Source organism: Aquarana catesbeiana, linkage group LG08 (genome assembly GCF_042186555.1).
Source record: "Aquarana catesbeiana isolate 2022-GZ linkage group LG08, ASM4218655v1, whole genome shotgun sequence".
Taxonomy (NCBI): Eukaryota; Metazoa; Chordata; class Amphibia; order Anura; family Ranidae; genus Aquarana; species Aquarana catesbeiana.
In genome coordinates, this window is record NC_133331.1 from 263,619,021 (window position 1) to 263,643,007 (window position 23,987).

Genomic DNA, 23,987 nt, shown 5'->3' on the forward strand with positions numbered 1-23,987 from the left:
TCTGAGCCCAGCATTTTGCATTCTTGTCCCAATTTTGGGTGCCCACTACTGTCTATTGATATGTAAAACACTTTTTTTAATCAGCAATTAATGATCAATAATAACATCTAGTAAACATAATTTCTTTATTGCCCAGAAATCAGTAGAAGAATGCTATACCTGACTCCAGCTGGGCTCCTCCACTTCTTCCTGGCTGGAAGGCCCAGGTTGGACATCGGAAGCCTCAGCTGGGATGGAAGGAAGCGTGGAAGGAAGAGTAGAGAGGGATTCCCTGACTTCAGTGTGGTCTGACAGAAATCGCAGTCTCTCATAGTACCACAGCCTGGGGACATAAACGTCATCTGCTGCAGCTCCGGATCTCTGGGAATCCGTGACCTTCTTGCGCTCCCTAAGATACGTGCTCCTCAGGCCACCAATTTTAGCTTTTAAATAAGGGATGGTTGCTGTGGGGACCACCGGCTTCACTAACTCCAGCAGTTTCTCCAGCGCTGCCTGCCTCTTCTGTTTGTGGTTATAGTGGGGGTGTCTCACTTGCCACAGACAGGGCAGCTCCCTGTACTTGTCAATGAACAGGGGCAGGAAATTGTGGTCGTTGAACCCATCCATTTTCTCTGCAAGACACAACACAAGACAAACCCTAATGTCAGGCCAAACTCCCCTAATCTTGTTACAATATAGGCTTCAATTTCGAAGCAGTATAGGCCCAAGTTTAGATCCTACCTTCGTTAGTACGATCGGCGTCTCCGATGCTCCTTCCTCCGCTCACAGATCGTACGTAAGACGCGCGCGTTACGATTTATACACACTGCGCATGCGTATAACTCCGCCCGCCCCTGACGTTCTTTCTATTCTATTCCCCGCACCTTTTCATTCGGCGCAGTGGAGGAAGAGCACATGGCGGATAGACAGCAGGATCGTGCTAATTACAGCAACAAGGAGGAGGAGGAGGAGGAAAGGCCGGAGCCTGAAACGTCCCGATCCAGAAGGAGATTAAAGGACTCAAATATGTCCTTTGGGGAGATGTTGGAGATGGTGGACATCCTGAAGAAGGCCGACTATGATGGAAAGTATGGGCCTTACCCCAACCACAATGTCCGAAAGGCCAAGATCCTGGCGAAAGTGGTCAGGAGTCTGCACCGGAAATTCGGGATCGAAAGATCAGCTCAGGAAGCGGTGGTCGGACCTGAAATTACGAGAACATGAGCAGTACAGAAAGATCCGGAGAGTGCTGCAAAAAAGTAAGTAGTTGTGCTGTGTTCCTATTTTTTTTGTGTTTTTCTACGTTCGTGCTGCTCCATGTGCTTTTAGGAACTGTTGTACAGTTTAAAATGGCAACTTTCATGTTCATGGGCACATTATTCGTTCGGATCACACATTTTTATTTCGGACGATAAAATACCATTGTTTAGGCCATATGCATTTGGCCACCATTTTGACGCCCTATACTTATCTTCAAAGAATTTGTTTGTGTAGATGGCTTTGTTACTAGAATGAAATGCAAACTAGATTGTGTGTAAGGAGAGGACACTCAGCAGCTGTTTTCACATCTGGACACTGGAGCACTAGTGTGGGACAAAAGAACACCATTTTTTTTAGGGGGGGCACACAGGTGCTCCAGTGTATACTATAGGGGGGACTACATCTGTGAAGCTTGTACCAAACCGGTAAAGTATTGCAGGTTGACAAAGGACACCAAAAAAGCTAAATCTTGGAACTCGGCTAAAATAGACAATTGTACCCCACTTTCAAGCAATGTTTCATCTTTATAGTTCTGCCATTAAATATCTGTGTGCTAATTCTCATTTTTGTTTTACATAGGGGAGAAAAGACTCGGAGGACACCCCTCATCCGAGGAGACCAGAGCCCCCCCCCTCTGGAAGAAGGGGAAATCCCCCCAACACAAGATGAGCAGGAGGAAGAAGACGTGGTGGAACTAGTCACCACAACAGGTGAGTGTCTGCAACCACAGGCTCAGATAAGAGATGGATGGCGGCATATTTTTTAGACCTAATTTATTTTGGGGTTCCTCTCTTTTTAGGTGATCGTGAGGTTGTGGATGAAGATCCTTTCACATCCGAAAGTGCCCAGATCCTGATCGGGGAGATCATGGGGTGTAATTTACAATTGGAAAACATCAAGCAAAACATCAATGATGTTATTCCAAAATATAAAAACATCATTGATGTTTTGGGGCGAGTTTAAAACCCCTCCAAATCACTTTCTTCTTTTGTGTGCTACAATGTGCGAAATGTTTTTGTGATTTTTCCCAAAGCCAAATTTGGAGGATGCACACAGTGTGCCAACATGTGCTATCTGCCATCACGGGAGATCAATGGACGCGTTTTGGGGGTGCAACCCCTTCCTCAATAATAAAGTAGCGGTGAGGAAGGGCTTTCTCCCCCAAAACACGTCCCTTCATCCCCCGTGATGGCAGATAGCACATGTTGACATTGTGAAATTTGTGTGCATCTTCCAAATTTGGCTTTTCCAGGGGTGATTTCCCCCCATCTGAACGCAATATCAAACACAGTTCCTAAATACTCATGTCTGATATTGCCTTCAAGTTCTACCAAATGTGAACTTTGTAAGATCAAGATTTGTATCTTTCTTGTTGGTTTTATACAGGCCTGTTTTCTATAAAATGCACATTTTGATTTTGGATAATGACACCACAAAAATTGTTATACAACAAACATGTTGGTTTGTCAGAAAAACCTTTGGTAAATGCACATGTGATTGTGCTGGTATTAAAAAGATTGTTCATCAAGAATGTGTGGATTATTGTCTCAACGCTACAACACTTTTGGGGTGATGTAATTGTTGTTTTATGAGAAAATGGGGGTTATTTCCTAAGGGCAAATCCTCTTTGCACTACAAGTGCAGTTGCAAGTGCACTTGTAGTGAAAAGTGTCTTTGCATTTAGTAAATAACAGCCAACAGTGCTTTGTATAAGGTTACACAATCATGACATTTTCTGGACTCCACACATTTCTGTCAGGGTCAGCTCAAACAAACACAAGCAGTAAATGTCCACAAAGAAGAGCCTGGGGGGAGATGCCTGTCGAGAACTTGAGGTCCTGCAGGCTTCTCCCTGTGGCCAAATACCGCAAGGTAGCGACGAGCCTCTGCTCCGGAGTGATGGCTTGCCTCATGCAGGTATCCTGCCTGCTGATATAGGGGGTCAGCGAAGCCAACAAACGGTGAAACACGGGGTCCGTCATCCTGAGAAAGTTCCTGAAATCACCAGGATTATTCTCACGGATCTCAGGTAGCAAAGGCATATGACAGAACTGGTCACGCTGAAGCAACCAATTCTTGGTCCATGAACTCCTCCCCACCCTGTTCATGGACTGGACTTGTGTCAAGGTCAGGACCCCAACACAAAGCCCCCACACAGCACGAACTTTACGAGGAGTACGCATACGAAACATGGCTAGAAAATGGTCGGCTGCTCAGAACGAAGTAACAGAACGCACTGAAGAACAGCAAGGCCTGTGAAGAGCGACCTGAAAAACAGCAACGAGCAGGCAAGATCACACAGAAAACTCCGATACGAACTGACTGCACGCACTGAAGAGCAGATACAAACCCACAAGCACAAACTGAACGGCAGAAAATGATCTGAAAGCCACGAGTCTGAAAAAGCGCGAATCGTCTCTCACCAAACTTTTACTAACACGAGATTAGCAAAAGGAGCCCAAAGGGTGCCGCGCTTGGTTCTGAACCAGCCTTTTCTAGTCTCGTCGTACATGGTGTACGTGACCGCGTGGTTGTCGATCGGAAATTCCGACAACTTTGTGCGACTGTGTGTAGGCAAAACAAGTTTGAGCCAACATCCGTCGGAAAAAATCCTAGGATTTTGTTGTCGGAATGTCCGAACAAAGTCCGACCGTGTGTACGGGGCATTACAGTAAAGAACCCTCTACGTAGTTTAAGGTTAAACCGCTTTTCTTCTAATTTTAGTGAATGGCCACGTGTCTTATTAAATTCCCTTTCGTAGAAAAGTTTTATCCCTATTGTGGGGTCACTAGTACAGTATTTGTACATTGAAATCCTATCTCCTCTCAAGCGTCTCCTCTCCAGAGAGAACAAGTTCAGTGCTCACAACCTTTCTTCACAACTGAGGTCCTCCAGTCCCTTTATTAGCTTTGTTGCCCTTCTCTGGACTCTCTCCAGTTCCAGCACATCCTTTCTGAGGCCTGGTGCCCAGAACTGGGCGGCATACTCCAGGTGTGGCCGGACCAGAGTCTTGTAGAGTGGGAGAATTATCGTTTTATCACTGGAATTAATCCCCTTTTTAATGCATGCCAATATTCTGTTTGCTTTGCTTGCCATTGCTGAGCCTTAGGGATCTACTAGGATCCCTAGGTCCTTTTCCATCCTAGATTCCCCCAGAGATTCTCCCCCTAGTGACTAGATTGCATTCATATTTTTGCCACCCAAATTCATTATTTTACATTTTTTTACATTAACCTCCCTGGCGGTATGATTATTTAAGATTTTTGCGTCTCAAAGCGGTACAATTATTTTCCATAGAAATATGGCATTTAATATTGTAGATCTGTAATTCTTAGCAATAACACACTTAGATCTGTCCACCAAAAGTCTAGTAGATATCCCGGGTATGATGAAGTTAGAAACACAAAATCATAAATTATAATATAATAAATATATGTAATAAAAAAAATAATATAACAATAATAAAATAAATTTCCCCGCGATACACTATCGCTCAATTCTGCAAGTGTTCTAATTTACTATCGCTGTTTTCTAGCTGGTCTAAAGCCACTTTTGACGTAAAGGGACACTTTTTGGTTGCTATGGACAATCTCAAGTTTCCAGGCAGAAAGAACAGTATATGTAATATAAAACTGCATGCAGGGCATGGGTCAAAGCACTGGGGACAAAAGGGAAGTGAAATGATTTCATACAGTACTGTAATCTGTAAGATTACAGTACTGTATGTGTTATGATTTTTACATTTTTGAATTTGCTGCCAGGCTCCGCCCCGTGCGTCGCGACGCTCACAGGGAACGGACCCTGGCACAGAGAGGCTTCGGGCAGAGGACGGAGCCCGCAGACAGCGCGGGGGGACATCACAGGATCCTGGGGACAAGGTAAGTAACCTGCACCAGGATCCTGAGATGACATCCGAGTGTGGCTCAGGGTTACCGTTAATGGTGATGAGATTTAACCCCGAGCCACACTCAGGAATACCGTCAGGGAGGTTAAACCTCTCTTGCCATGTAGTTGCCCACCCCATTAATTTGTTCAAATCTTCTTGCAAGGTTTCCACATCCTGTGGAGAAGTTATTGTCTTGCTTAGCTTAGTATCGTCCGCAAATATAGAGATTGAGCTGTTTATCCCTTCCAGGTCGTTCATGAATAAATGAAATAGGATTGGTTCCAGGACAGAACCCTGGGGGACCCCACTTTCCACTCCGGACCATTCTGAGTACTTTTTTATCACTACCCTCTGAACTCGCCCCTGTAACCACTTTTCAATCCATGTACTCACTCTATGGTCCATGCCAATGGACCTTTACTTTGTAAAGTAAAGGTTTAGGGGGAACTGTATCAAATGCTTTTGCAAAATCCAGATACACCACATCTACGGGACTTCCTTTATCTAGATGGCAACTCACCTCCTCATAGAAGGTTAATAGATTGGTTTGGCAAGAACGATTCTTCATGAATCCATGCTGATTACTGCTAATGATACTGTTGTCCTTACTAAAATCTTGTATATAGTCCCTTATCATCCCCTCCAAGAGCTTGCATACAGTTGATGTAAGGCTAACTGGTCTGTAATTCCCAAGGATGTATCTTGGCCCTTTTTTAAATATTGGCGCTACATTGGCTTTTCTCCAATCATCTGGTACCATTCCAGTCAGTAGACTGTTCGTAAAAATTAAGAACAATGGTCTGGCAATTACTTGACTGAGTTCCTTAAGGACCCTCGGGATGCAAGCCATCTGGTCCCAGTGACATATTAATGTTAAGTTTTTCAAGTCTATTTCTAATTCTGTCCTTTGTTAGCCATGAGGGTGCTTCCTGTGACGTGTCAGGAGGATAAACATTGCAGTTTTGGTTACTGAAGCCCCCCGTTTCCCTCGTGAAGACTGAGGAGAAGAATACATTCAATACCTTCGCCATATCTCCATCCTTAGTAACCAGATTCCCTTCATCATTCTTTATGGGACCAATATTATCTGACCTCCCTTTCTTACTATTTATTTACTTAAAGAATTTCTTGGGGTTTTTTTTTACCCTCCTCCACTATGTGCCTTTCGTGTTCTATCTTAGCCGCCCTGAATGCACCCTTACATTTCTTGTTGCATTCTTTGTAATGTTGGAATGCTGATGATGATCTCTGTCTTGTATTTTTTTAAGGCCTTCTCCTTTGCTTTTATATGCATTTTTACGTTGGAGTTAAGCCACCCAGGACTTTTATTAGCTCTTCTAAATTTATTTCCCATTGGGATGCACTAGCTAATGTCCTTATTTAATATGCTCTTAAAGCATACCCATTTTTCCTCCGTGTTCTTTGTTCCTAAGAATCGCAATCACTCACACAATCACACACTTACACAATCACACTCAAACACACAAACACATGCCAATTCCCCTGCTCATCCAGCCAGCCACTGCTGCCACCGGACACACAGGCAGCGGCACTGACACACACAGAACTACAGCAGCTGCCGGAGATTTCCCCCCTCCCTCTCTTCTCTTCTCTGTGATGCCATGCCAGTGTGGGTGGCGCAGCAAGGACAGCCAGCTGTTCTGCTCATTTCCCCTGTTTCCTCATTGGCAGGGAGAATGAACCAATTACAGAGGAGCTGGAGAGGATAACCATGGCATATGTAGTCCTAAAGAAGCATGGCCCTACAACACTGAATGGACAGTGGACTGCAGCCCCCAGCATGCAGGGAGGGCTGGACCACAGGGTGACCAGAGGAGACCACAAGGTGGCCAATGAGAAGAAGCTGATGCCCTTGGTCAGCGACTTGGTGAGGAAATTTGAGAGCCTCTCTCTGAGCCACATGGGCTTACCAAAGCAGGGGCGGGGTCACCATTGCAACCCCTGCAACCCCCCTAGCTACGCCACTGAAGATCCAGTTACTGTTTATCTAAAAAATTTTTGGTGCTGGAACCTTAGGTGGATGTTAGTTCGTACATATGATTGGTTTTATCAAAACTATACTGTTACTGTCTTAATAGGGCATCTAGGAGATATGTGGGCTGCTTTTGTACACTGAAGACCCCTCCACTTTGGGATGTAAAGTAAGAGTTGGATCATGGGCTGCAACATGTACCAGCTGCTGAAGAGGACCGAGACTCTTTAATAAACAAAATTTTTAGATTTTATCTTCTTTTAAGTCCTGATGAAGGGAGCACAACGAGGCCTCTAAAATGTGTTGGCTATTAAGTTTACTACATGCTTGGAATAAACCTCTTTTATATATTTCAACATTTTGTGCCAATCTTCTGATCTATTTAGTACATATCTGACTTTGTGACACCTTTTATCTTACCATCTATTACATATATATCCACACTTAATAGGGGATCAATTAGTCTAGAGTCACTTTTGTAGCAATCACCAATTATGCTGCTGAACTAAGGGCACCTAAAAGCATGGGGCTTGTTCAACTTGCAAATAGGTATACGCTGACAAATGGATTGATGTATTTAATGGAAAAACTTTGACTGCTAGACATTTTGCTAATTGCAACACAGAGGGAGTTATTTATCCTCCTTCGTGGTTTGCGAAGGCCATTTTGGCAGAAAACAAAATGTCCATTTTAAGTGAGAATTTCAGACCATATCCCAAACATATGTTAAGAAAATATCCAATCACCTTTATTTTAATCATGCTTTATACAATCATAATGATAACATGGAATCCCCCTTTTCTGGGTTCTGGATGGAACCATAGGAGCGAAAGGTGTGAATTTGCTAAATATCTTTTGAGATTGGAGAGCAGGTGGATCTATAAATGAAGGACCCATATTTTTCTGGGCCTAAATAATCCAAATAATTTTGCCTGTATTTTGGATTCTTAGATTTGCCCCTGACTTGGAATCAGGAGGGAGAGGGGTTATTTGTGGTGTTTCCTTTTTGGTGGAAAAATTGCCAACTTGTTTTCAGTCATTTCTATATTGTTTTCTGTTTATTAGTACAATTCCAATGACTGTACCATGACAACTTAGTTGGCTTTCGTTTGGCCTTCTATTTGTTTTTCTTCCTTTTTGTCTTGTATATATTATGGGGCCACATGTAGTGCATATGTCTTGACGTCAATGTGCGTTGCAGTGTTATGTGCATTGTGCCTTCACATGTGGCGCAACACTATGTCCATGACAACACCCCTTGTATGGCTCCATTTTAATCCCACATGTACACATGCTTTCGAATCCGCTTGAGAAATTCGCCATACCAGCCAGGCCAGCCAGGCCAGCAACTAGCAGTATTGTTCTCTGCCACATCTCCTTGCATATGCAAGGCTTATATTTCATCATTGTCCTCTATGGGACAAGAGATATGGAAGACTTTTTTTGCAGAGAGCGGATCAACTCAAAGGAGACTTTTTGTTGGGGTGAAATATGAATATCATCATGGCATACATTTTCTGAATGTTTTTGATCTTTCACATATTTGTAGTGGATTACTTGGTGACGTTTATGCACAAGATTAATGCACGTAAACAAGTTTATTCACATAAACCATGTTGTATGGGCTATGGAAGGATTGTATTAATGAGATTTTTGGTTGAATTGATGAATTCACAATATACACAGTCCACAGCGGCTTCCTCATTTCCTCAACCTCTTCATCATTATGTGTTGTAGCACAGCATGGACATTGGTGCATATACAATGGCCCCTGGATGATTTGACTCTATCACGAAACGCTGTGTAGCGCAGAGTGACGTGTTCTCGTCACCTCCCATTGCTGCTGTTGTTTCCAGAAGGAAGGGCTGTCTGTAAGCTTCCGGCCGGCGCTCCAGACTACACTACATGCCTACTATTGTCTACTAACATGTGAGTTTAACCTTTTACTTATCCAATAAAGTCAATGATTTTACACTATATGGAGCTGTGGGCTGATGTCTGAGTACCAGTCAGTGTGAACATCTTTAGCCTGACCCTGCAGTCTTTGATGTCCCATCTCGGTATAAGGGCTCTGATCCATTTGTCGTGGTTCGAAGCAGTATTAACAAACAGCTTTCTCTGATCCTCTGTAACGGGGGATCATGAGTTTCTGGTAAGCGGCCAGTCAGATTTCACGGTGGTGGAGCAAGCACGCTTTTTTCTTCTCACAGCAAGAATTTATGTTTTTTAGAACTTTTTTAAGATACTTTCATATCACTTGGGTGATTTATTTTTTATACATGGACTTTTTATTATCACTTTGAACATTTTATTTTTGGATTGATTATTCATTTGACATATGTTTTGTATATTATGTATACACTTAAGGGGAACTCTTCATTTAGTTCTAAATATTTGGTTTGGTGATGATGTGTATGACCACCAATCTGTTTTAGCGCGATTCAACCCCCCTTTTTTTCTTATTTAATTTCACTGTGTTTGTGTTACATAGATGAATCGCGGCTATAATTGTTATTGTTTATGTATTTCACTGTAGCGCAGTTATTCCCCTCATTTTGCATATACAATTTAAACAGCTGGGGCTGTATTTGCCCATTACAGCTTTTGGAGCTCAACTTTGACTGATTTTACAGCATGCGTTCCAAACACTAACGGAAGGCTATAGTCACCAACAGTAATTGCATGTAGATGTAGCGCTACCCCCTTAGGAGCCACTATGTATTGAGTCCTCATATAGCCTGCACAGCCAGGCAACATGCATTTTCTTACTTTCAGGCAGAGACAAGAAACAGTCCATGGACTTGGTTTTTAGTATTTATTAGGGATAGTAAACTTGGATAGGGATAAGGGATTATGAGATGCCCAACTTGACTCGAAGAACAACAAAATGAGCAGGGTATTGCTGTTCCCTCTGTCCTTCTCAGCTCCCAGCCTGGAGGCAGAGCCCCTACACCCCGGGGTCTCCTCCCAGGGTAAACGGCACAGCTTCCTCACTCCATCTTCCACCTGACTCCCCTTACTGGGCGGGCTCCTCTATTTATGGCAAACAAGATCAAAAGAATTCCCAGCTCAACTTACCAACCAGCCTGAAAACAACCAAATTATCCTAACAGTTTGCATCTAAAACAGGGATTTAGTTTGCACATATTTACCACTTCATGGCACCTCAGTATTATCTGCAGTTCCAATTTGTGAGAGCCTCCATAGTAGAAGCACATGTATAATAATAGATAGATAAAGGGCAGGTAAGCCTGGAGAGAGCCCACCCCTACTTGAAGGCAAAGGGGCACATTGGACAGTCAGCATATAGCACAGGCTGGTTGTACTGTTAAAATACAGGTAAGGTGATGCACTAGCCGTTGTGCTACATGCTGGGTGTCCAGTGCGCTCCTGTGCCTTTAACACCTTCCCATCTGGCCTGTAGCAGATTGATAGCTGGCCGGGCCTTTCGTCCTTCTGAGTGGACATCATGTGATGTCCTCTCAGAAGGTGCTGGTAACAGTATGTAAAAAAAAAAAATTGCCATGCCTCTTACTAAAGACCTTGGACTGTCTATTTTCCAAAAAGGAGGCATTTGAGGGGACAATTGTACTTTTCTGGCATTTTCAGGCCTCAAGGAATGAGATAGGCCATCAATGCATCAGGATTAAATGATTTTCATCTATATACCATAGTTTTATGGACTTTCTTACAGAATAAATAATAAACAGTGATTTGGGTTATTTTCACCAAGGAAATGTAGTAGAATACATTTTGACCTAAATTTATGAAGAAAGGTTATTTATTTGCAAAATGTTAGAAACAAAGAAAAACAATTTTTTTTTTTTTTTCAGTTATAAGTTTCTGGTCTTTTTTTGTTTGTTTAGCAAAAAAATAAAAACCCAGTGATAATTAAATATCACCAAAAGAAAGCTCTGTGTGATAAAAATGATAACAATTCCTTATGGGTACAGTGTTGCATGACCGCGCAATTGTCATTCAAAGTGTGACAGCACTGAAAGCCGAAAATTGGCCTGGACAGGAAGGGGGTAAAAGTGCCCGGTATTGAAGTTGTTAAGGAGGGTCGGGCCCCTTCAGGCTTACCTGCCCTCTATCTATCCATTATTATACATGTGCTTCCACTATGGAGGCTCTCACAAATTTATAGAATTAGGACTGCGGATAATACTGGGGTACCGTGAAGTGGCTCTGCAGCTTACGCATGTATTTGCAAATGTGTGCAAACTAAACCCCTGTTTTTAACGCAAACTGGTAGACAGGATAATTAAATTGGTTGCAGAATGGTTGGTAAGTTGGGAATTTTCTTTGGTTTTCCATGTGCTCCTTGCTGTGAAGGCCAGTTATAGGTGGGGGGCAGTGGCCATTTGTTTGACCTCAATAATTATGAGCATGTGTGACCTCCCTGCCAAGCCTACAGCCTGTGGATTGGTCCGACTCTCGTAAATATTCAGATCCCTGCCTCTATACCCATACCTCCCAACTTTCTGAAATGTGAATGAGGGACACCTATTAGCAAAAGTATGTAAGTATAGGACACACCCTGTGCCACATCCCCTCTTAAAGGAGAATTATACAAAAAAATTATGTGGCCAAAAAAAGCACTTGTGGGTTTAACTAAACTATTCCTTTATATTGGCTTTTGGAATTTACAAATGCAGTATTTAGAAATTGGATGAAATGTTTAGCTCTGAGAAACACTTTTTGATAAGTAGTGCATTTTATATACATTTATATAGATCAGACCAAAATGAGGGACAATAGAGGAGGAAAGAGGGACGGAGAAACTTTGTTCCGAATATGGGACAATCTTTAAAAATCAGGGACACTTGGGAGGTATGTATACACCAGGGGCGGATCCGGGGGGGGGCAACGGGGCAATTGCCCCCTCCGAGAATGTGGGTGAGTGAGTGGGCGGGCAGGCGTCGCTGCGAGTGAGGGCCGGCGGGCGGCTCCGCAGCTGAGAGCACGGGCGGCTCCATTGGTGAGCAGCTGTGCGGCTCAGTGACTGTGTGTGAGCGGCTGCTGGCCAATCAGGGAGCTGGCGGGTGGGGGAGCAGAGAGATAACATCACCTCTCACCGCCCAGCGCCCGCCCTGCATCCCTGCAGTTCCGCCCTCACTGTGCAGTGTGCAGGCAGCCATGGCAGCAGAGAGATTACATCATCTCTCTGCTGCCCCTGGGGCGGGATGCAGCGCTGACACGTCCGCTCAGGATGAGCCCTTTGTGCGCTCTGCTCTCTCTCTCTGCTCTCCCAGCAGCAGCAGCCAGCCCATTGCTCCCTGCCCAGCACTGATGTCAGCGCAGGCTGGGAGGGGCGGGGCCGACACTCAGCGCTCAGCCCATGGCAGCTCGGGTAGGTGGTGCTTGATGAAGGGGCGGTCGTGCCTCGCGTTCAGCGCTGTCCTTGGAGATGAGTTCATTCACTGTCACAGGACATAGGGGGCAGCAAGCAGGCAATCAGAGCGCAGTCTGGGCACAAGGGGGGGCAGCGGGCAGCCAATCAGAGCGTGATTTGGACACGGGGGGGTCACCAGTTGAATAAGCCTGACTCTGGGACACAGCAAGAGACAGTTATAGCAGGCAAGTGACAATCCGCAACGTGTGGCATGGGACGTGGCAAGTGACAATCTGCAACGTGTGGCATGGGATGTGGCAAGTGACAATCTGCAACGCGTGGCATGGGACGTGGCAAGTGACAATCCGCATCTAGTGACAGGCAACGTGGCAAGTGACAATCCGCAACGTGTGGCAGGTGACAGTGGCAAGTGACACGCTCTGGGCTCCCACTGATTCTATGGTGAGTTGAACCATTTCATTTTTTATAACAATGTAATAATAGTAATGCGCTTCAATCATCCTGACACCATAACAACCCTGGTGCCGTGATGATTGAAGCGCTAACACCAGCCATTTCCCCGTTAAATTTACCACAAAAAAAGTATTTTCTGGCAGTGCCCCTCCCAAGACTAGGCTCTGGATCTGCCCCTGGTATACACCTGCCCACTAGCTTCTAGAAGCATCCTTGAAACCTCCAGAACCAGGGGGAGGCGATGAAGGCCTGGTCTGTAGAGTCTTCCAGCCTGACCTGAATCTAAACCCTGACCCAATTAACAGACTCGTGCAACTACTATGAGTCAAGTACATTTTCCTACACCTATTCTAGCACTAGAGAGTGCTGCATAGAAAAATCCAACAGGCTGGTTGTATCCAGGTCAGTCAATGGATAGACTTGGGTACCATCAGCCTGCCCATAAATAAATCAAATCTCGGCCGGTCCTGGTTGATATGACAGTTTTGGGGGGTGGTTAGCAAACTCATTCTTAAAACTATGGAGGGGACCGTGGTGGAGTCAAGCAGCACAAAACCATCTCCCTTTTCTTGTTTAGCGGTGTGTACGTTTGATGTATAGAGTATTTAAAGTTTTTAAAAAAAATCCTATTCGAAAGTGTATATAGAGTAATGCTGGCCATACACTATACAGAAAATCGGCCGAACCCATTTTCGAAAAAAGAACGTTCGGTAATGACCGCAAACGATCACGCCATCAGGTAAGTAAAGATTTTCGATCGTTAAATCGTTTATGAACAGCAATGTATAGTTTTTTCGTTCGTTTTTTTCATTTATAAAAGGAAGTGTCAAAATGTGTTTGACCTCTGTACTGTGGCTTCCTGTGTTTGACGAGGAGCAACATACGTTCGTGCGTACGTCGGAACGAACCCTCTACCTACAATATGGATGTGGATGAAAGGACCATTGGCATAGTCATGCTTGGAGTGATGGCTATACAACAAGCAGAGGAACCCATAATCAAAAGGCGAAGGTTATGGAGTAAAGAGTGGCTGAAGAACCGGGATGACTTCTCCCATATGAAATTGGTTCGAGAGCTCAAGGAAAACAATCCAGATGACTATCGGAACTATCTGAGGATGCCTGATGAGTCCTTTCAGCTCTTACTGAGTAAAGTGTCACCCCTTATTACCAAAAAAGACACCGTCTTAAGACCAAGCATCCCAGCAGAGCAGAGACTGGTAGCAACACTTCGCTTTCTGGCAACTGGCCGAAGTTATGAAGATTTAAAGTTCACTACCGGAATCTCTGCCCAGTCACTTGGCCGCATCATACCAGAGACCTGCCAAGCCATTATAAAGATCATGCAAGAGGAATACCTAAAGGTAATGACACACTGCTTTTATTTTGAACTCTCAAACACTGTACAGCTTGCTTTGTTTAACTTTGATTTTAGAAGCTCTAAACATATCAGTAAACTCAAACTAGTTCATAACATGTCAAACTGACAAACATAACATATTTAAACCCAAATGTATGTTATTCACAAAGATGTGTACTGATAATCATGTCCCCAGTTGCTTTGTTGACGATCCTGCTGTGGGAATGGTATGTGCCATTGATGCATTTGTGGAGGTACTTGCAATGATTGTGGCTGTGTGGTTTGCAATGATTGTGGGTGTGTGGTTTGCAATGATTGTGGGTGTGTGGTTTGCAATGATTGTGGGTGTGTGGTTTGCAATGATTGTGGGTGTGTGGTTTTGTGCTCAGCTAAGTGTGTATTTGTGGTCAGCTCCCCCCTTAACCCTTTATTAAGAAGTTGAATGAGTAATGGTTCCAGTAATTGTTTTTGGTCTTCTGACATCCTGCGCATTTTCTTTGCTGCAAATGCACCCAGGTCATCACATTCATCCTTCTTCTGATTTAACGCTGCAGATGCTTGTAGTAGAAAGTTGCCTGTTGCATCTTGCTTTGTCTTTCTCTTTTTGGTAATGCTTACTGGTGGTGATGTGACAGTTTGTGTTTCACTGCCAAATAGATCCTGTATAATAAAGCCAATTGTTATAATTTTTGGACAATTAAGCCTTCAAAATTTTTTAAACATTTATTTTTATCTTTGCACAGCTGCCATCATCTGTGGAGGAGTGGAAATTAACTGCCAAACAATTTGAAGACTATTGGAATTTTCCAAACTGTGGTGGTGCCATAGACGGCAAACATGTTCGGATAATACCCCCAGCAAACTCTGGCTCATTCTTCTACAATTATAAAGGCTACTTTAGCATTGTCCTAATGGCAATTGTCAATGCCAAGTATGAATTTATTTTTGTTGACATAGGGAAAAATGGCAGAAATTCAGATGGGGGAATAATAGAGAAGACCTCTTTTTTCCAGCACTTAAAAAATGGACTTCTACATCTCCCATCACAAGAGGATACAGTTGAAGGTCTCAACTTCTCATTTGTAGCCGATGACGCGTTTGCGTTATCTGAGCATATTTTAAAACCTTTTGCCCTCAAAAACCTGACACCTGAGCAAAAAATTTTTAATTATAGGTTATCTCGTGCTCGACGAGTAGTTGAAAACGCGTTCGGTATTATGGCCAACCGTTTTAGAATATTTCACACAGCAATAAATGTAGCCCCCCCAAAAATTGACACAATAGTCCATAGTTGCTGTGTGTTACACAATTTCTTACGGCGTACTAGCTCCATGTACATGCCCCAATCCCAGTTGGACCGGGAAGATACTTTGTCTGGGGATGTCACGCCTGGTGAGTGGCGTAATGACACCGAAGGCTTATTAAACCTAGGCCGTGCCCCACCTCGTCTCTCCAGTCAAGTCGCTCGCCAGAGTCGCATTGATTATATGCACTATTTTCTGGGTCCTGGAGCAGTCGATTGGCAAAACAATGTCTAAATGCTATGTCAATTTGAGTGGCTGCATTTATATATTATTTCATTAATAAATACAGATGTCATGTAAGATTTTTCTTTCAATAAAAAACATTAACAAGTTACATGTGCTTTGATTTTTGTATGTATTCTCTTCAATTTTTAGTTTCAGATGTGTATAATAAAACATAATATTCTGACTTTACCTGACTGTCTGCCATTTCGTCAAATGTTCCATCTTCTTCATCTCCTCAAATATTCTCACTGATACTGTCTAAACTTGACACAGAGGGTCGTGCTTCCTCCTGGTCAGTCAGAAAACGTAGACTCTCAAAATACCACAGGCGTGGCACATATACTTCATCTGCACCTGCACCAGATCTTTTGGATTCATTAATTTTATTTAATTCTTTTTTGAAGATAGTACGCAGATTGGCTATTTTTTTGGTCACATAGGATATATCTGCTTTTGCATACACAACAGTGCATAGTTCCACTAATTTAGTATACGCTTCTTTACGTTTTTGCCGATCTGAGTAGTCTTTGGAGCGCACTTTCCATAGACATGTAAGGTCTCGGTACATTTCAATGAATTGTGGCAGGAAATGTGGTGATGTAAATTTGTCCACCATTGCTCCTGTATTAATAAAAAATGCAGCATTGTTCAGTTGCCAAACTACACCTAACAATTAATACCCTAGAACTATTGTACTGGTCTGCTTACCTTCACTTCTTAAATCTTCTGTGTATTGGCCAGTGTAATCCTTTTGTCTGGTCAGTGGCAAGACAACGTTCTGTTCGGTGTGTGTGTTAAGCACCATACACACGATCGGACCTTGTACAAACTTTCCCGTTGTTTTTTTTGGAAAAAGGGCCTTGTCTCTCTGAACTTGTATTGCATGCAGACGGTCTGACGTTTAGGCAACAAACACGAACGTAGTCACGTTACAACGTACGGATGACACTTCCAAAGAAGACGTAAAATTCTTCGGCGTCAACGCTTCGGGCTCCCTCTGCTAATTTCAAATTATTATACGTTTGGTCAGTGCAGATTCGTGCGTTATCTTGCGTTTACGACCGTTTGTAAAATTGTATGACAACCAGCCATGTTACACAATCCTAGGAGAGAGTGTGTTGTTTATGGGCTTGCAGTTCTTGCTGTGACTCTAGCCCGGTCCAGGAATAGTCAGAGTAGTAGGATGAGGGTTATTTGGGCCAAAACTTGGCTACTTAATCGTGACCAATTTAGCCATATGCCCTTGCTGCGTGAGCTGCAGGAGAATAATCCAAATGATTCTCTGAATTATCTCCGGATGACGGACTCCTGCTTTCAGCAACTATTGTCCTTGCTGTCCCCCTATATCATGAAGCAGGACACCTGCATGAGGGCTGCTATTCCAGCAGAGCAAAAGCTCATAGCTACCTTACGTTATTTGGCGACAGGGAGGGGTCCCCAGGATATCAAGTTTACCACTTGGATCTCTCACAAGGCTCTGGGAGAGATTATTCCTGAGACATGTAGTGCTATTATCCAAGTCCTGCAGAAGGACTATATTCGTGTAATTTTTTGGGATTTAATATCACCTTCGTGTTTTTCAAAATTATTTTATAAATTTATTATTCCATCCTTCCCATTTTTGTAATATGCTGTGAATGAATGCCCTCTTTGTCCTCATGCATGCTGTAACTTTTTGGTGGCCTACATGCATATTTTCCTTCACTAACCTCACCAGCATGCTACCCTTGGCCTACACACACCTAGCCTAGTAACTTCAAACTGTTTTTTTTTAGGCTTCATTTTTATGTTTACCACAAACACCCTCTAAAATGTGTCCCAATATTATTCCTGTCCTTTAAATTAATGCAGAGTGCAAGATTCCCTTTTTGGTTGTGCAAATACTTATCCCCCCCCCTAAAAAAACAACCAAAAAACAGTCAACCGATATAACTACTCTATCTGCTGATTTTGCAAAACACATACATAGTATACCTTATTTTTTTTGGTAAGATTGCTGACTAAATTCTCCAAAGCATGTAGTGCAAGGGCCTGCAAGATTACCTTCAAAAGGTCAAAATGATACGTTCGTTAGGATGAATTTAGCATTATGAGGGGCTCACACCATCCCTGTGCTGTGCTGACTTCCTGTGTTTATAACTTTATCCTAACGAATAATCCTAATTAACGAACATTGTTATTATTTTGTCCGATGTATGTCAAAATGTGTATAGATTTGAACAATGTGCCTTCTGATTGACGGATTTGCCCACTTCTTACCTGGCCACTGGCCTGACAATGTTCTAAAGATGGATGGTCAGGCAAAATAATAAATAATTTTTCATGCATTTAGCTCTCATGGAAGTGTAGAGGTTTACTTGTCAAAACCAGCTACCAATTCAACTCCCCCCCCCCCTTAAAGTTTAGGAATGTGCCACCAGAGGGGGTGAGGGAGCATATAATTAGAATGTAGCCTTTTTTGGATGTTGGGATGAATGGACGCCACTCTGACGGAGATGTGATGATACGTACTGAATTTTAGGATTGTATACAAAAAGGGACCTTAATTTTTCTAAATGCTCTGCACAATATTGAGGTACTAAATTTTGTCTTTGGGGCAGATGAGGCTACATTGCCTCAGGGAAAAGTGATGAGCCTTTTTCCCGACCAGCTCAATAGGCTGTGATGCCAGCTATGGAAAGTGCATGTGCTGGTTTGGGCTCCCAGAATGCCCGTCTTGTCAGTGAACAATATATGGACTACTTTTTTACTTGCTGATTAATTATTTTACTTCTGAATAAAATGATATTTTCAAGGAACTACTGTTGTCTGTTTACTAGCTTTGCAAATAGCCTTGATCTTTTTAATTTTTGCCACTAGTGCAAACCAACCTGATGTGCAACATGAGGTGACAATCTCACTTTGAGCTAACTATTATATTGTGCTGTGTCTCAGCTACACACATTTTAGAGTACACTGTCAATGTAACCACAGCAACTTAACAAATATACTGGTATTGAGCATTGAAATAAAAAACCACACATTGTTTTTTTTTCTAAAATGTTTTTATCTGTGCACATTCCTGTGCGTTTTTTTATTTTGACAAACAGTACTTGGATAACAAACACGAACTTACAAAGTTCAACATGAACAAAATATGTCAATTTTAATTTTCTGGATTTCTTATAAACAATTTTATTACAAAATTGTTGCGTAAAAATCTTTATGTTAATTATTTTTTTGTTTTTTTTATTATTATTTTTTGATATTTTGTGTGTAATTATTTATTGATAATTTGTTTTATCATTATTTTTTTTGAATTTTTTTCTTTATTTTTTTTTTTTTTTACAAAATTTTTTAGAAACATTTATATAAAATTTAGGTTTTCATTATTTTTTTTTAAATTTTTTTTTCATTATTTTTTTATTAGTTTTTTGGTCATTCTTTTTTTATAAAATTTTTTTTCATTATTTTTTTATTATTTTTTTGGTCATTATTTTTTTATAAAAATTTTTTTCATTTTTTTTTTTTAATTTTTTTTTTCAGTATTTTTTTATAATTTTTTGGGTCAGTATTTTTTTTTTAAATTTTTGTTCATTATTTTTCACAATTTTTACAAAAATTTTTTTTTTTTTTTTAACAAACATAAACCAACAATAATTTGGACATAATCATGCAGCAGGAAATGAAGAACATGATAGATGTTTATGGACGTCAAAAGTGTTTAGATTCTACCCAAAACATCTATCATGTCCTTCATTTCCTGCTGCATTGTGTTGAGACGATTTCTCATAACATCTATTTCGCCATTCCATTGCATGATCTGCGCTATGAGCCTTTGGGCGCTGTCCGATGTAAAATGGTCGGGTGGCTCTTCCACAACCAGAACATCACCTAAAAAAGTTAGAAAAAACATGTATTTAGAAATATGCAGGCATACATAGATTACCTGAAGCTGGGGTGTCAGACACTCACCTGGTGAGGTACACGCTCCCACTTGCCCCACCTCTCTTTCATCAACATGTGTGACGCTGGTGCTGGGTTCAGGTTGGGGGTCCCGGCGAGGTTGGGGGTCCTGTTGACCCTGTTGTCTGCGTCTTTGATTCCCTATGAACAATTAAAAAAAGGTATACTTAGCACACAGATATTTATGGCCCGAAATAGGAATATGAAACATTGCTTTCAAGTGGTGTACAATTGTCTGTTTATGAAGAGAACCAAGTTGAAGACATGAAACCGAGCCCTTTCTTTGATGGCCGTCTCCATCCGGCCTACCCTACCGCATTTGGTTCGCACGCAATATATATGCTTGTTGGTTGTTAACCATTTTATTGCTCTCTCTATGTATTTAATATTGTGAATAGGGATGAGCCGAACACCCCCCTGTTCGGTTCGCACCAGAACATGCGAACAGGAAAAAAGTTCGTTCGAACATGCGAACACCGTTAAAGTCTATGGGACACGAACATGAATAATCAAAAGTGCTAATTTTAAAGGCTTATATGCAAGTTATTGTCATAAAAAGTGTTTGGGGACCTGGGTCCTGCCCCAGGGGACATGGATCAATGCAAAAAAAAGTTTTAAAAACGGCCGTTTTTTCAGGAGCAGTGATTTTAATAATGCTTAAAGTCAAACAATAAAAGTGTAATATCCCTTTAAATTTCGTACCTGGGGGGTGTCTATAGTGTGCCTGTAAAGGGGCGCATGTTTCCTGTGTTTAGAACAGTCTGACAGCAAAATGACATTTTGAAGGAAAAAACTCATTTAAAACTACCCGCGGCTATTGCATTGCCGACAATACACATAGAAGTTCATTGATAAAAAACGGCATGGGAATTCCCCAAAGGGGAACCCCGAACCAAAATTAAAAAAAAAAAATGACGTGGGGGTCCCCCTAAATTCCATACCAGACCCTTCAGGTCTGGTATGGATTTTAAGGGGAACCCCACGCCAAAAAAAAAAAAAAAAACGGCGTGGGGTCCCCCCAAAAATCCATACCAGACCCTTATCCGAGCACGCAACCTGGCAGGCCGCAGGAAAAGAGGGGGGGACGAGAGTGCGGCCCCCCCTCCCTCCTGAACCGTACCAGGCCACATGCCCTCAACATTGGGAGGGTGCTTTGGGGTAGCCCCCCAAAACACCTTGTCCCCATGTTGATGAGGACAAGGGCCTCATCCCCACAACCCTGGCCGGTGGTTGTGGGGGTCTGCGGGCGGGGGGCTTATCGGAATCTGGAAGCCCCCTTTAACAAGGTGACCCCCAGATCCCGGCCCCCCCCCTGTGTGAAATGGTAAGGGGGTACATAAGTACCCCTACCATTTCACGAAAAAAGTGTCAAAAATGTTAAAAATGACAAGAGACAGTTTTTGACAATTCCTTTATTTAAATGCTTCTTCTTTCTTCTATCTTGCTTCATCTTCTGGTTCTTCTGGCTCTTCTGGTTCTTCTGGTTCTTCCTCCGGCGTTCTCGTCCAGCATCTCCTCCGCGGCGTCTTCTGTCTTCTTCTCCTCGGGCCGCTCCGCACCCATGGCATGGGGGGGAGGCTCCCGCTCTTCTCTTCTTCTCTTCTTCTCTTCTTCTTTTCTTCTTTTCTTCTTTTCTTCTCTTCTTCTTCATTTTCTTCTCCGGGCCGCTCCGCAATCCATGCTGGCATGGAGGGAGGCTCCCGCTGTGTGACGGCGCTCCTCGTCTGACAGTTCTTAAATAACAGAGGGGGGCGGGGCCACCCGGTGACCCCGCCCCCCTCTGACGCACGGTGACTTGACGGGACTTCCCTGTGACGTCACGGGGAATGCCACAGGGAAGTCCCGTCAAGTCACCGTGCGTCAGAGGGGGGCGGGGTCACCGGGTGGCCCCGCCCCCCTCTGTTATTTAAGAACTGTCAGACGAGGAGCGCCGTCACACAGCGGGAGCCTCCCTCCATGCCAGCATGGATTGCGGAGCGGCCCGGAGAAGAAAATGAATAGGAAGAAGAGAAGAAAAGAAGAAAAGAAGAAAAGAAGAGAAGAAGAGAAGAGCGGGAGCCTCCCCCCCATGCCATGGGTGCGGAGCGGGCCGAGGAGAAGAAGACAGAAGACGCCGCGGAGGAGATGCTGGACGAGAACGCCGGAGGAAGAACCAGAAGAACCAGAAGAGCCAGAAGAACCAGTAGATGAAGCAAGATAGAAGAAAGAAGAAGCATTTAAATAAAGGAATTGTCAAAAACTGTCTCTTGTCATTTTTAACATTTTTGACACTTTTTTCGTGAAATGGTAGGGGTACTTATGTACCCCCTTACCATTTCACACAGGGGGGGGGCCGGGATCTGGGGGTCACCTTGTTAAAGGGGGCTTCCAGATTCCGATAAGCCCCCCGCCCGCAGACCCCCACAACCACCGGCCAGGGTTGTGGGGATGAGGCCCTTGTCCTCATCAACATGGGGACAAGGTGTTTTGGGGGGCTACCCCAAAGCACCCTCCCAATGTTGAGGGCATGTGGCCTGGTACGGTTCAGGAGGGAGGGGGGGCCGCACTCTTGTCCCCCCCTCTTTTCCTGCGGCCTGCCAGGTTGCGTGCTCGGATAAGGGTCTGGTATGGATTTTTGGGGGGACCCCACGCCGTTTTTTTTTTTTTTTTTTGGCGCGGGGTTCCCCTTAAAATCCATACCAGACCTGAAGGGTCTGGTATGGAATTTAGGGGGAACCCCACGTCATTTTTTTTTTAAAATTTTGGCCGGGGTTCCCCTTAATATCCATACCAGACCTGAAGGGCCTGGTATGGAATTTAGGGGGACCCCCACGTCATTTTTTTTTTTTAATTTTGGTTCGGGGTTCCCCTTTGGGGAATTCCCATGCCGTTTTTATCAATGAACTTCTATGTGTATTGTCGGCAATGCAATAGCCGCGGGTAGTTTTAAATGAGTTTTTTCCTTCAAAATGTCATTTTGCTGTCAGACTGTTCTAAACACAGGAAACATGCGCCCCTTTACAGGCACACTATAGACACCCCCCAGGTACGAAATTTAAAGGGATATTACACTTTTATTGATTGACTTTAAGTATTATTAAAATCACTGCTCCTGAAAAAACGGCCGTTTTTAAAACTTTTTTTTGCATTGATCCATGTCCCCTGGGGCAGGACCCAGGTCCCCAAACACTTTTTATGACAATAACTTGCATATTAGCCTTTAAAATTAGCACTTTTGATTTCTCCCATAGACTTTTAAAGGGTGTTCCGCGGCATTCGAATTTGCCGCGAACACCCCAAATTGTTCGCTGTTCGGTGAACTTGCGAACAGCCAATGTTCGAGTCGAACATGAGTTCGACTCGAACTCGAAGCTCATCCCTAATTGTGAACTAAAAATTTTGGAATTTTACATTCTTTTCTCTTATTCACCTGGAATACTTTAGCACCGCTATAATCCCCTGTCCCTTTACTCATTGGTTATGAATAAAAAGACCTTTGAGCCCAAATTCAATACTTACCTTTTTGGACCAAGTTTTTATGGTGTCCCACACTAGTGCTCCTGAGTGCAGATGTGTAACCAGCTGCTGAGTGTCCTCTCCTTACATTCCACTGAATCTATTTATCAATTAATTAAAATTTCAAAGACATCTAGACAACAATGTCTTTTAAATTCGTTCAATCACATAAATGATCATGACCAAAACAGTCATAAGCCTATATCAGTTTAAAAAAGTCGTATTTATTGTCAAACGATCACTGTTGGTCCTTACAAACGTTATTTCATACCCGCGAACGTTATTTAACACCTACGAACATTCAGTATAACAGTCAAGAAAAGCACATGGAGAAGCAGGCAAGTGAAGAATCATAAATGGGACACACAAGTACTTACTTTTTCGAAGTTCCTTCCTTATTTTGAGGTACTGGTCTGGCTCCCTGTTTTTCAGGTCAGACCAGCGCTTCCTCAGTTGGTCCTTCTTTCTATGGACCCCAAACTTCCGCTCCAGAGCCTTCACCACATCATTAAGTATTTTGTCCTTGACAAAATTTGGATGGGCATATGGGCCATGTTTCCCATCATAATCTTGTTTTTTTAAGATTCCAACCATCTCCACCATCTCGTCAAATGACATGTTGGTGGCCTTGCATCTCCTCCTGGATCCTGACACATGTGTCTCCGCCATGTTGCTCCTCACTACGCACCGAAGAGAAAAGGGGCGGGCAATATTAAAGAAAAAGAACGTCAG

General features: G+C 43.0%; 1 protein-coding gene across 5 annotated transcripts in view; it reads right to left on the reverse strand.

The window, feature by feature from the left end:
• LOC141106397 (membrane-spanning 4-domains subfamily A member 4D-like) overlaps positions 1–23,987 on the reverse strand; it is a 227,752-nt gene that overhangs the window by 71,190 nt on the left and 132,575 nt on the right. The window contains exons 7-8 of one of the 5 annotated variants that reach the window (XM_073597153.1): positions 19,770–19,901; positions 19,539–19,688 (exon numbers count right to left, since the gene is read on the reverse strand). The exons of the other annotated variants lie outside the window; for them this stretch is intronic. Coding sequence (XP_073453254.1) covers positions 19,623–19,688; positions 19,770–19,901 — 198 coding nt within the window. The 3' untranslated portion in view covers positions 19,539–19,622. Of the gene's footprint in view, positions 1–19,538; positions 19,689–19,769; positions 19,902–23,987 lie in introns of those variants that run through there. 5 annotated transcript variants of the gene reach the window in all.